This window comes from Pseudorasbora parva, chromosome 13 (genome assembly GCF_024679245.1).
Source record: "Pseudorasbora parva isolate DD20220531a chromosome 13, ASM2467924v1, whole genome shotgun sequence".
Taxonomy (NCBI): Eukaryota; Metazoa; Chordata; class Actinopteri; order Cypriniformes; family Gobionidae; genus Pseudorasbora; species Pseudorasbora parva.
Window position 1 is genome coordinate 44,025,162 of NC_090184.1, and position 13,195 is coordinate 44,038,356.

At 44.0% G+C, this 13,195-nt stretch overlaps 1 protein-coding gene across 1 annotated transcript in view; it reads left to right on the forward strand.

Moving 5' to 3' along the window:
* The window catches only part of si:dkey-178e17.3 (somatomedin-B and thrombospondin type-1 domain-containing protein), a 47,330-nt gene extending 34,345 nt beyond the window's left edge, over window positions 1-12,985 (forward strand). Inside the window, exons 3-5 of the mRNA XM_067414544.1 lie at window positions 2,342-2,432; window positions 7,418-7,576; window positions 11,415-12,985. Of these exons, the coding sequence (XP_067270645.1) occupies window positions 2,342-2,432; window positions 7,418-7,576; window positions 11,415-11,520 (356 nt within the window). The 3' untranslated portion in view covers window positions 11,521-12,985. The remainder of the gene's footprint in view (window positions 1-2,341; window positions 2,433-7,417; window positions 7,577-11,414) is intronic.
* The last annotated feature ends 210 nt before the right edge of the window (window positions 12,986-13,195 follow it).

A 13,195-nucleotide genomic window follows, 5' to 3' on the forward strand; every position in this document is an offset into this window, starting at 1 on the left:
ACGCACGCTCGCACACAGATGCAAACACAGACGCACACTCGCACACATAGATGCACGCTCGCACACAGATGCACAGACGCACGCTCGCACACATAGATGCACGCTCGCACACATAGACGCACGCTCGCACACAGATGCAAACAGACGCACGCTCGCACACATAGATGCGAACATAGATGCACGCTCGCACACATAGATGCGAACATAGACGCACGCTCGCACACGTAGAGGCGAACATAGACGCACGCTTGCACACAGATGCGAACATAGATGCACGCTCGCACACATAGATGCGAACATAGATGCACGCTTGCACACATAGACGCACGCTCGCACACGTAGACGCACGCTTGCACACATAGACGCGCGCTCGCACACGTAGATGCACGCTTGCACACGTAGATGCGCGCTCGCACACGTAGATGCGCGCTCGCACACGTAGACGCACGCTCGCACACATAGACGCACGCTTGCACGCTCGCACACGTAGACGCACGCTCGCACACAGATGCAAACACAGACGCACGCTCACACACATAGATGCACACTCGCACACATAGACGCACGCTCGCACACAGATGCAAACACAGACGCACGCTCGCACACATAGATGCACGCTCGCACACATAGACGCACGCTCGCACACAGATGCAAACACAGATGCACACTCGCACACGTAGACGCACGCTCGCACACAGATGCAAACACAGACGCACGCTCACACACATAGATGCACACTCGCACACATAGACGCACGCTCACACACATAGATGCACACTCGCACACATAGATGCACGCTTGCACACGTAGATGCGCGCTCGCACACGTAGACGCACGCTCGCACACATAGACGCACGCTTGCACGCTCGCACACGTAGACGCACGCTCGCACACAGATGCAAACACAGACGCACGCTCGCACACATAGATGCACGCTCGCACACATAGACGCACGCTCGCACACAGATGCAAACACAGACGCACACTCGCACACATAGATGCACGCGCGCACACAGATGCACAGACGCACGCTCGCACACATAGATGCACGCTCGCACACATAGACGCACGCTCGCACACAGATGCAAACAGACGCACGCTCGCACACATAGACGCACGCTCGCACACAGATGCAAACAGACGCACGCTCGCACACATAGATGCATGCTCGCACACATAGACGCACGCTCGCACACAGATGCAAACACAGACGCATGCTCGCACACAATGACGCACGCTTGCACACAGATGCAAACACGGACGCACGCTCGCACACATAGAAGCACGCTCGCACACATAGAAGCACGCTCGCACACAGACGCACGCTCGCACACATAGAAGCACGCTCGCACACATAGAAGCACGCTCGCACACAGACGCACGCTCGCACACAGACGCACGCTCGCACACATAGAAGCACGCTCGCACACATAGAAGCACGCTCGCACACATAGAAGCACGCTCGCACACATAGAAGCACGCTCGCACACATAGAAGCACGCTCGCACACATAGAAGCACGCTCGCACACATAGACGCACACTCGCACACATAGAAGCACGCTCGCACACAGATGCAAACACGGACGCACGCTCGCACACAGACGCACGCTCGCACACAGACACACGCTTGCAAGTACATGCTGACACAGACACGGTTGCACACAACTCGCTCCCACACACTTCTGTAGTGAATGATTGTGAATTTATATATTTGAATATATCTAAGTAAAAAGCAGAGTTATACAACCTAACTTTGGAGTGGGTGCATGCATATAATATATATATAATAATCCCTTTAAAATATTAGGTTTTGAAACCAGTGTGTGATCCAGGGTGAGATAACGAGGGAGTGAAAAATGTGAGGTTGTTTATAAAATTGGAGTCAATGTCAGTGCATGAGAATTCCCGCATCGGGATTGCATAACATCAGCATTAATTCATTTCATGAAGAGAAGTATTTTACTACTGCTGTGTCTGTGCGCAGATGTGCTGCATTATTGTTTTTTCAGCTGAGATCTCATAGTAAGACTTTTGAACACAGACAAAAGTTGGCAAATATTTTTTCCCCAAACATCAGTATTTTAGATCGTTTTACACCATTTTATTCACCTTTTAGTGTCTTTGCAGTTTATGTCAATAGTGTTGCACTTTTGACAAATGCATACAAATATCCCATAAATATCTTTCAATCTTTGAGTCAGTCTCATAAAAACTGCATGTATAATACAAGAATGAGGAACATTGTTAAGCATGCCACTGTCTGTGTGTGTTATTGTGCTCTGTCTCTGGAGGAGTTTAATTTGTTCCCTTTCATTATCTTGATCTCTTCCTCCTCTCTAGAGGTGGCCAAAATACTGCCTGACTCATTCAAGCGGAACTTTAAGGACCCCTGGAGACGGCCGCACATGCTTATGAAGGAGGAGAAGAAGAGGTGAGAGCGCTGGAACTGTTTTGAAATCAAGAATAGATCATTCACACACGTTCCTATAACAGAAGGTTGCGCAGTTTAAACATTAACAGTGTCGTCTAGAATTACAATGACCCTCAGATCTAGAACAAGGTGAATATGTAGCTGTTAGTTTGGATTATTGAAATGAGTGTTAGGCATATTTTCAGTCAAACAGACCTGATATGTGGTGGATATCTGTGTTTTGACTATCCGAGTATATGCTGGATATACACTGATCAGGCATAGCATTACGACTACTGAGAGGTGAAGTTAATAACACTGATGATCTCTTCATCACAGCACCTGTTAGTGGGTGGGATATATTAGGCAGCAAGTGGACATTTTGTTCTCAAAGTTGTGTTGGGCAAGCACTCATACGCGGATGGCTGCGTGTGTGTGTGTGTGTCTTACCTGGGGAACACATGGCCCCAGGATGCACTATGGGAAGAAGGCGAGCCGGCGGAGGCAGTGTGATGCTTTGGGCAATGTTCTGCTGGGAAACCTTGGGTCCTCCATCCAAGTGGATGTTACTTTGACACGCTCCACCTACCTAAGCACTGCTGAGACCATGTTCAGCCTTTCATGGAAACGGTATTCTGGTGGCTGTGGCACTTCCAGCAGGATAATGCTCCTGACACAAAGCACAAACGCTTCAGGAATGGTTTGAGGAGCACAACAACGAGTGTGAGGTGTTGACTTGGCCTCCAAATTCCCCAGATCTCAATCCAATCGAGCATCTGTGGGATGTGCTGAACAAACAAGTCCAATCCATGGAGGCCCCACCTCACAACTTAAAGGATATGCTGTTAACATCTTGGTGACAGATACCACAGCACACCTTCAGGGGTCTAGAGGAGTCCATGCCTCGACGGGTCAGCAAAAGGGGGACCAACACAATAAGGAAGGTGGTCTTAATATTATGCCTGATTGGTGTAATAATTAGATATATGTGTCAATGTGCAATCCCTAAAGTTGCCTAAGCTTCAGCCTTTTCATTACAGTACATGTTATTTAAAAAAAAATTATATATATATATATATATATATATATATATATATATATATATATATATATATATATATATATATATATATATATATATATATATATTCCAGTGAAAAGATGGTCACGTTCATCTGAGTGCCACGCCCACATCTCAACAGCCAATCAGCAACTGATGCATCGAATAAGACCCTCCTACTTTTTTATTCAGTAATTCAGTGCACTCAGATGTGCATCATAATATGGAAGGGAATCTGTGGGAAGGGATAGTTCACCCCAAAATGAAAATCCTGTCATTATTGAATCACTCTTGTTCTGTTCCAAACCCATATGATCTTCAAATTTTGTAATTTGTACAGAATTTGTGTAAATAAGTGAGAATGAAATAGCATTAGACCCTCCTTTAAGTCTAACATATTCACACTAAAAAAGCCAAAAAAAGGTTTAATGTCTGAGTACATTTACGTTTTAATTTAAATGATTTTATGAGCCCATTCTTAAGTCACTTTATATCCCTTGTTACACCCTTAGTAACACCTGTCTGAGGTGTGTGTGTGTGTGTGTGTGTGTGGCCTGGTAAACCCTATGTAATGGGGAAAAAATGTCCCCACAAAGATGGCAATATCTGAAATGGGGACATTTTTTCCCCATAACATGTTGACTTGGCCTCCAAATTCCCCAGATCTCAATCCAATCGAGCATCTGTGGGATCCTTGTCCTTGTAGGGACATTTTTTGGTCCCCTTGAGGAAAACATCTTATAAATCATTCTAAGTGTTTTTTTGAAAATGTAAAAATGCAGAATGTTTCCTGTGATGGGCAGGGGCAGTTTAGGGGGATAAAATATACAGTTTAGACAGTATAAAAACCATGACGCCTATGGAAAGTCCCCATAAAACATGGAAACACAACGTGTGTGTGTGTGTGACATTTAAGAGAATAAACACGGTGTGTGATCAGTGTGCAGATAATGAGGAGTTAAATAGGATACCAGGAATTAAATAGCAGGTGCAGGTTCAAATGAACTGAGATTAAACGACTATCTGAGGTTCTTTCTAAGCAGCACACACAGGAAATCCCAGAGCACACCCTTTCATTAATCACAGGTGTACAGTTTCAGCATGATGGGTGTGTGTGCGTGTGTGCGTGCGTGCGTGCGCGCGTGTGTGTGTGCGTGAGAGAGAGCGAGAGAAAGAAGACTTGCAGTCCATGGAGGAGGAAAGAACGCCACACAGGCAAAACATCAAACTAATTAAATCCAATGTAGGAAGGCCGACCTTTACCCTTACACAGCCTGCGCTGACTACAACACACATGCACACACAAAGGAATTATTATTGTTTATATAGACAATTCCAAAAAGAGTCCTAGCAGAAATAAAATTACAATCTTTAACAGTTTGTGAACGGATCTTCTGACCAGTGGATTTCCACGGCTTCTCCAGTTTTGAATGATTATTAGATATATTGGTATTTTGTAAAGTGTGTGTGTGTCTGTAGTATTTTATAGCCAAGCTTATCTAGAAATGTATATCCACTATACACATTTCCATGATTTGTATTAATACCACAATTTTGGATGACCCTGTTATTTCCAGAGAGAGGGTAGAACGAAGCTGTCAAGATCCAAAAAGGACAAACATATATAACATAAAAGTAGTCCAATATAAAAGTGTTCTACAGGTCCTTCTCAAAAAAATAGCACATTGTGATAAAAGTTTATTATTTTCCATAATGTAATGAAAAAAATGTAACTTTTATATATTTTAGAATCATTGCACACCAACTGAAATATTTCAGGTATTTTTTGTTTTAATACTGATGATTTCGGCATACAGCTCATGAAAACCCCAAATTCCTATCTCAAAAAAGTAGCAAATTTCATCCGACCAATAAAAGAAAAGTGTTTTTAATACAAAAAAGTCAACCTTCAAATATTTATCTTCAATTATGCACTCAGTACTTGGCTGGGAATCCTTTTGCAGAAATGACTGCTTCACTGCGGCGTGGCATGGAGGCGATCAGCCTGTGGCACTGCTGAGGTGTTCTGGAGGCCCAGGATGCTTCGATAGCGGCTTTAAGCTCATCCAGAGTGTTGGGTCTCGCGTCTCTCAACTTTCTCTTCACAATATCCCACAGATTCTCTTTGGGGTTCAGGTCAGGAGAGTTGGCAGGCCAACTAAGCACAGTAATACCATGGTCAGTAAACCATTTACCAGTGGTTTTGGCACTGTGAGCAGGTGCCAGGTCGTGCTGAAAAACCAAATCTATATCTCCAAAAAGCTTTTCAGCAGATGGAAGCATGAAGTGCTCCAAAATCTCCTGATAGCGAGCTGCACTGACCCTGCCCTTGATAAAACACAGTGGACCAACACCAGCAGCTGACATGGCACCCCAGACCATCACTGACTGTGGGGACTTGACTCTGGACTTCAGGCATTTAGGCATTTCCTTCTCCCCAGTCTTTCTCCAGACTCTGGCACCTTGATTTCCAAATGACATGCAAAACTTGCTTTCATCCAAAAAAGTACTTTGGACCAATGAGCAACAGTCCAGTGCTGCTTCTCTGTAGCCCAAAAGTGTCTTGACCTGGGGAATGCGGCCCCTGTAGCCCATTTCCTGCACACGCCTGTGCACGGTGGCTCTGGATGTTTCTACTCCAGACTCAGTCCACGGCTTCCGCAGGTCCCCCAAGGTCTGGAATCGGTCCTTCTCCACAATCTTCCTCAGGGTCCGCTCACCTCTTCTCGTTGTGCAGCGTTTTTTGCCACACTTTCTCCTTCCCACAGACTTCCCACTGAGGTGCCTTGACACAGCACTCTGGGAACAGCCTATTCGTTCAGAAATGTCTTTCTGTGTCTTCCCCTCTCGCTTGAGGGTGTCAATGATGGCCTTCTGGACAGCAGTCGGGTCGGCAGTCTTACCCATGATTGCGGTTTTGAGTAATGAACCAGGCTGGGAGTTTTTAAAAGCCTCAGGAATCTTTTGCAGATGTTTAGAGTTAATTAGTTGATTCAGATGTTTAGGTTAATAGCTCATTTAGAGAACCTTTTCATGATATGCTAATTTTTTTAGATAGGAATTTTGGGTTTTCATGAGCTGTATGCCAAAATCATCAGTATTAAAACAATAAAAGACCTGAAATATTTCAGTTGGTGTGCAATGAATCTAAAATATATGAAAGTAAAATTTTTATCATTACATTATGGAAAATAATGAACTTTTATCACAATATGCTAATTTTTTTGAGAAGGACCTTTAACTTACTCTAGTATTCTCTGTCCGTGGCGGTTCTTAGTGCGACTGGATGAGAGAAGAGGAAGAGTGAGGAAAACTATACCGGCGGCGGTATAGTGACGAAAGCTTCGGCTTGAGTTTGTTTATCTACTCTACTCTAGTAGATAAACAAACGCTGTTTCGTTTCTGGAGTTTTCAAAGCTGCCCTGTTCGTTGTTTTAATGTCCTTTCACCTCGCGCGCATGCGTGAACTCAATGACGAGGCAAATAAAAATTCATGGGGAAAATGGCATTAAAAAACTGCAGCCAGGATTTACTGTAGAGTGATAAATTAGTGCTGAAAAGGTGTGGACAGGGTTATTTTTGTGGCTTATTGCATATGCATTTGTAGGAGTTTCCCTTTCAGACGCAACATTTATGGGAGGAGATTTAAATTAATCACGCAAGCTGATTTACTAAGGTTTGCGCTCATCAACTGGTGTTTCCACCATTATTTACCGCCAAAAAAAGCACGTCTTAAACCAGACGCTACTGAGTAGATGGGTCATAGATGGATCTTTAATTTGAGTGTGGTCAGTAGATTATACGTACAGGATTTTCCTCTCCCATCGGCGCTTTTATGGGACTGGGCTCTTATGCTAATTTGCCCTGTTTAGTAAATCTGGCCCTATGTTTGCAATTGATGTTATTTTTGGTCTGAATCTCTCTCTCTCTCTCTCTCTCTCTCCAGTTATTGTGTGCAGATGCGTGTGAAGCAGGTGAGCGCCGCGTGTAAGGTGAGACCCTGGAGTGCTGGTTTGGTCCGCGAGCGAGTCTTATGTGTTGAGTGTCAGAGCGACGCCATGTCGCCCGATAACCGTTGCCTTGGAGACGGGCTGCAGAACATCAGGTATGTGTCGCATACATGTGCATTTGCAGTAGGGTTGGGTACCCATTTTAACCAGTACCTGAAATTCGGTGCTGGTACCCAACGGAACCTTTTTTTGGTACTTTAGGGATGTTTACCTCAATTAGGGCTGCACGTTTTCAAGTTTTCCATTAACCGTTAACCGAGGCCCTTAGCGGTTAATACTCGGTTAACCATAGTGTGCGTCAGGGTTATTTTTAGTTTATTAATTTGATGACCGCCATCTCCGTAGTGAACGCGCCTATAGAGAGAAATGCACATCATGGATTACATAATCAGAGAGTAGCCTATTTTTTAAATTGTTAAAAGACATTTCAAGCTTTCTTAAGATATATTTTATGTCTGTGAGGCCTACGCTGAGTTTCGTTAAATTAGGATGAGATGCGCTCCAGTTCACGAGCAATGCAAGTGGCCGCGAGGGCGCCTGCATGATTAGGGCATGTAGTAAAATATGCTGCCGAGAATGATTCACACAGCGTTTGACTCGCGCGGCTGAGCCTCTCCCGGCAGAGAGTTCAAGCATCTGTGGACTCGTTCCTCGTCCGCTCTAGTCCCTCACAAGTTTCTCACTTCAAACTTTCTTTCTTCTGATCCGTTACGCACAGTGCGCGCGGCTCCCGCTCTGCTTCTGCCCTAATGCGACTTATAGTCCAGTGCGACTTAGGTTATTTTCCTCTTCATGACGCATTTTTTGACTGATGCGACCTATACACCGGAGCGACTTATAGCCTGAAAAATGTGGTAAGCACTGCATTGCAATACTTGCATTTTGCCCCGTCACTCTCAATTTTAAAGTGCTCCCACGCTCTACTTTTCTTTGCCCGCTTCATGTTAGAAAGCTGGTCATGACTTCTTCTTGTGGATATTACAAATGTCTGGGAGCGCTCTGGTGGTCTCTAGTGGTGCAAAAATATATTACAACTAAATTCAAAGCACGTCATTGACGCCACTTAACCGAGCAAAATGTTTTACTCGGTTACGCAATTTTTAACGGTTAATCGGTTAACCATGGACACCCCTAACCTCAATAACTGTAAAGAAACTGTAATGCTGCATTTACACGCAAACAGAGCATCAAATTCGGTTCTAGTTGGACACTTGACCATTTTGAATCAACTCGTGCGTATATAGTGAGCGTTTGAAGCTAAACAGATACACGTTCGAGGCACTCCAGGAGCTGCGTCTGGATGACGGCCACTTTCAGCTGTACTTCCGCCTGTGCCATGCACTTATGCTACGTTCACACCGGACACAAATAAATCGTGCTTTTCGCGCGAAGTTGGACGCGTGAACAGTTTGAATCCATTCGCTTCATTGGCATGTGACATAGGGGTGTAAGAAAATATCGATACACGTGAATATCGCGATATTATGTTTGGCGATATTGTATCGATTCTCAAAAACGCTGTATCGATATTTATATATTTATTTATTTACATCCAAGTTTCGTGGCTTTGTGTTCGGTTTAAACCACAGACTGTATAACACCCAACCGCTAGATGGCAGTGCTATCTCAGAACGCAGAACTGACGCGGAGCCAGAGAAGCGCAAGGTGAAAGTGCGCGCATCACTAGTGTTTACATTAGCAAACCCAGCTCTCAAGACGATAGAATTATTCCGCTCTTGCAGTATACAGAGCTGAAGTGTGGACTCATGTTGGCTTCAGCTATAAAGAAGCCACTAAGGAAATCGACAAGAATCATTTTGTTTGCAAAATAGGCCAAGTTATAATCTAATACTCGGGAAACACATTGAAACAGAGCTCGCTTAACATCCTGACGTCACCCGCGCTGCTGAGAAGTGTTTCGATAGAATGTACTGCACGTTTTCCTCTCAGAAACAAAATAAACACACTCCAAAACTGACAGCAGTGGCAGGAGAACGAAAGATAATAGCGATGTGGATATGGATGCACCAGCTCTGCAGCTCAGTAACGTTATTTGAAACAGCACTTTATACAATAGACTGCTTTATAGAAAACAGCTTTAGGGTCCGATCACACAGAACGCGTTTTTCAGGTTCGAAAACGCGAGGCGCACTGCACTCCCTTTTTTGGTCAGCGTTTTTTCATTCAAAAATGAGCAGTGCACTTTAATGTTTCTAGGCAACCCCCGAATCACCTGTACTGTCAGTCAGATCAATGTAACGGTCAACACAACGGAAGGCCCGCCGCTTCATTCATTCGTTTGGACAACAGAACATAAGCGCGATGATGTTGCACGCTTTTCCGCTCAGAGTTGACTTTTTTTCAACTTCATGCGCTCGGAGCGCTCCTTCAAAAACGCGAGGCGCCCAGCGCGCATAAGCAGCGCGCATAACGCTCTCTGCCAACCGAAATCCATTCAAAAAAGGCTTCTCGCTGCAAAAACGCGTTCTGTGTGATCGGGGCTACTGTGTTAAATATAAAACAAACAGTCATTCAGTCATGAAATGGACTGCACTTTCTGTTGTTAAATAGCTACTGCTATACTGTGAACCTTTAAAACATATACACTGTAGCAAGTTCGATATAGTAAGGAAGGAAGAGGACACAGGGGTCGGCTGGACTGTTGATGCGTATCTTTATTTTCTCTTTCTCAATGTCAATAACACACTTCTTCGTGTGTTCTCAGTCAAACTCATAAGCAACAATAACTTCCGGTTCGCGGCACTTCCGGCTTCCGGGTAAACTCAGTCTCTGTGTTCTCGCACCAACAGTCCGACTCTCTCTCCTCCTGGTCTCCGGTTCCGCTGGTGTTTTATCCCGTCTCCGCGCTCATTACTGGAACAAGAGACAGGTGTTATTGATCTGCGTCCAACCCACTCACTTACCGCTCGTCCCGCGGCCCTCTCTCCCGCTGCAGACCTCGCTGAACCACGCCCCCCTTGCCACATACACATAAAGAATCCTGCAGTCACTTTACATTTCCCTTAATTTAGATTGCACATTGCATATGATTAGTGATATAAATGATACTGTATTAATTAAATAAAATACTTTGTCTCGTGTTTTAGGCTTATGGTTGTGTTCTTTATTCTTTTAAATTATAAAAAACAAAAACACACAAAAAAGAAATATTGCAATATATTGCCTCTCTTACAATATCGCAATATATTGCCTCTCTTACAATATCGCAATATATTGCAATATATCGTATCGTAACCCCTGTATCGTGATACGTATTGTATCGCCAGATTCTTGGCAATACACAGCCCTAATGTGACAGTCATTTGCGTCATTGGAGGGGCTTCTGCCAGGCAGCGGCAGTCATCAGAAGGACTAGCCGAGTTAAGGGGTTAATGAACGCTGAGCGCCGCTGATCGCCTGGATCTCACAACTCAGAAAACGCCAGATCAAATTTTCAAATAGGCCCTCTCTTAATAAATAAACCACATATTTGAGCTTTAAACAACTACATTCTTGCCTGAAAACTCTTAAAACTACATTTTGTGACACAATAACAGTAGTATTTTAACGTCTTTAGTGTCTTTATGGGTCTTGAGAGAGGAAATGACATTGGTGTCAATGAAGGTTGACACCAATGTCATATGACGTTGCAGCTCTTGTGGGCTGCAACGTCATAAATGAATGTCAATGAATAGTTTCAACACTAATATCTTCATCTGTGTAGATGATCTGAGTTCTAACGGGTGTCGAACGGCATAAGGGTGAGGAATTAATGACAGAATTTACATTTTTTGGTGAACTAACCCTTTAATGTGAATCGGTACTCTGTAGTACCGGCGTAATTCGGTCGGTGCCCTACCGAGTTCAGTACCCAACCCTAATCAGACAAGCTCACAAAAACTGATGTCTTTAACATTAATGTCTCTCCACTAGAACCTTCTGGACCGCTGCGTCAGTACCGGGATGCTCCGGGTCGTGGATTCGGGAGTCATTCACTGAGGACTGCCGGTGTCCGTCTTACTCCATGATTTTTGTCTAAATCAAGCTCATTTTAAGGGACAAGTTATTCCACGGGAGCCTCCTACTTTTGAAGCCAAATCATAAGTTAAGCAATGTCTTCTGTCATCTAACTGTGCATCTGCGCCTCCACCAAACCAACACACAACCCTGTTTTTCTCAAGCTTTTCTATCTACCTCCAAAATACACCTGCACCCGTTTCCAATGCCTTATATTGTAGTTTTGGCTCTGTACTGTTTTTCTACTCTCGTCTGTCCTGATTCTGATGTACTGTATATACTTTTGAATGTATCTTCCACTTGTCAGTTTGTGTGTTTTGAATGCAAAACTTGTTCGTTAATGCACGTGGCGCTTAAAACGAGCTAATGTATATGAATGTTTTTATTTGATAGCATTTCGGTTTCTTGAGATCTCCTCTTTGCTCATTTCCATAGCCCTTTTCACACTGGGATTCCGGCAAATACACGGATAATGCGACCCGGCATTTGTTCCCGGCCCGCTAGATTTGGTCCATTCACACTGCCAGCGAAATACCCTAATATGTGCGCTTTCACACACAACCCGAAACGGTCCCGGATCGAGTTGACATGTGACATCCTGATGTGATGTATAATGGCGAGCGATCTCAGCTTCAGCGCGGATAGTAAGGAGTTCTGTGGTCTCGACTTGTGTCCGGTTTGCGCTCATTTCTGCTTGTTTAATTTGAGTTTCTTTTGTAGACGAACACTCTCTGCGTTTAAAACACAGACGAGCTCTTCTGGCACTGCAGGGTTGTGTTATTGAAAAAACAAGCTCTAGGAGTCACACCATAACTACGTACACGTTGCGGCATTAGTTTCGGCTTTTGTTCACACAGCGCTCGTCCCGGGTCGAATCCCGCAATGTTACTAGGTCCCCGACCCGGGTTCAGTTCAGTAATCAATCCCGGGACGTGGTTGCTTTCACACAGAAGGCGACCCAGCAATGCTCCGGGAATATTGCGGGTCCGACGTGCAGTGTGAAAGGGGCTCATGAGTTCTGGAAAGTGTCCCGATCTGTGCATAATACTATGAAGGGCACTGTTGGACCAAAGTCGCTAGTGTTAAGTTTGTTTGCTGCATTTGAAACCGCACTTGATCCTTCTTAGGGTTTCTGTGTTTGCAAGTGGTTTAAAAGCCAACCCGGCCTAAAATGTGGTCGTGAACCACATCTAATGACGTACAATTTTCCCAAATTCAATTCTCTTTGCTGCTTGTCTCCGTAGAAATTCTTTCCATAAAATCCAATGTATTTTATTAAAATAAATTTCCAATTTATTTATTATTACAGAATCTCTGACTTTCATATATATATAGGAACTCTCTCTCACACACACGCTTTCTAGATTGCAATTTCATTGTATTTTTCGCCTTCAAGCTTGAGTTTTATTAATGCTCTTGTATGGTTTTGTCATTTGCAATGTTACTCTTTTTCCATCACGCATTAAACAGTCATACGTCTCAGTTAATTTTCTTTCATTGCTTGCTTTTTAGTTGTTGTTTGCCAGTCATAATTGACATATCGGTGTGATCCTCCTCCGTTTACTAACCCAGCCGTTGGCATCCCGAGCTGTAGGTATTTAGCGTGCATGTCCTCATTACAGATCAAAGGGCTATATACACATACTATGCACACTACATATAGTTTATGGCATTTTTTGCATGTTTCCTCAGCAGAA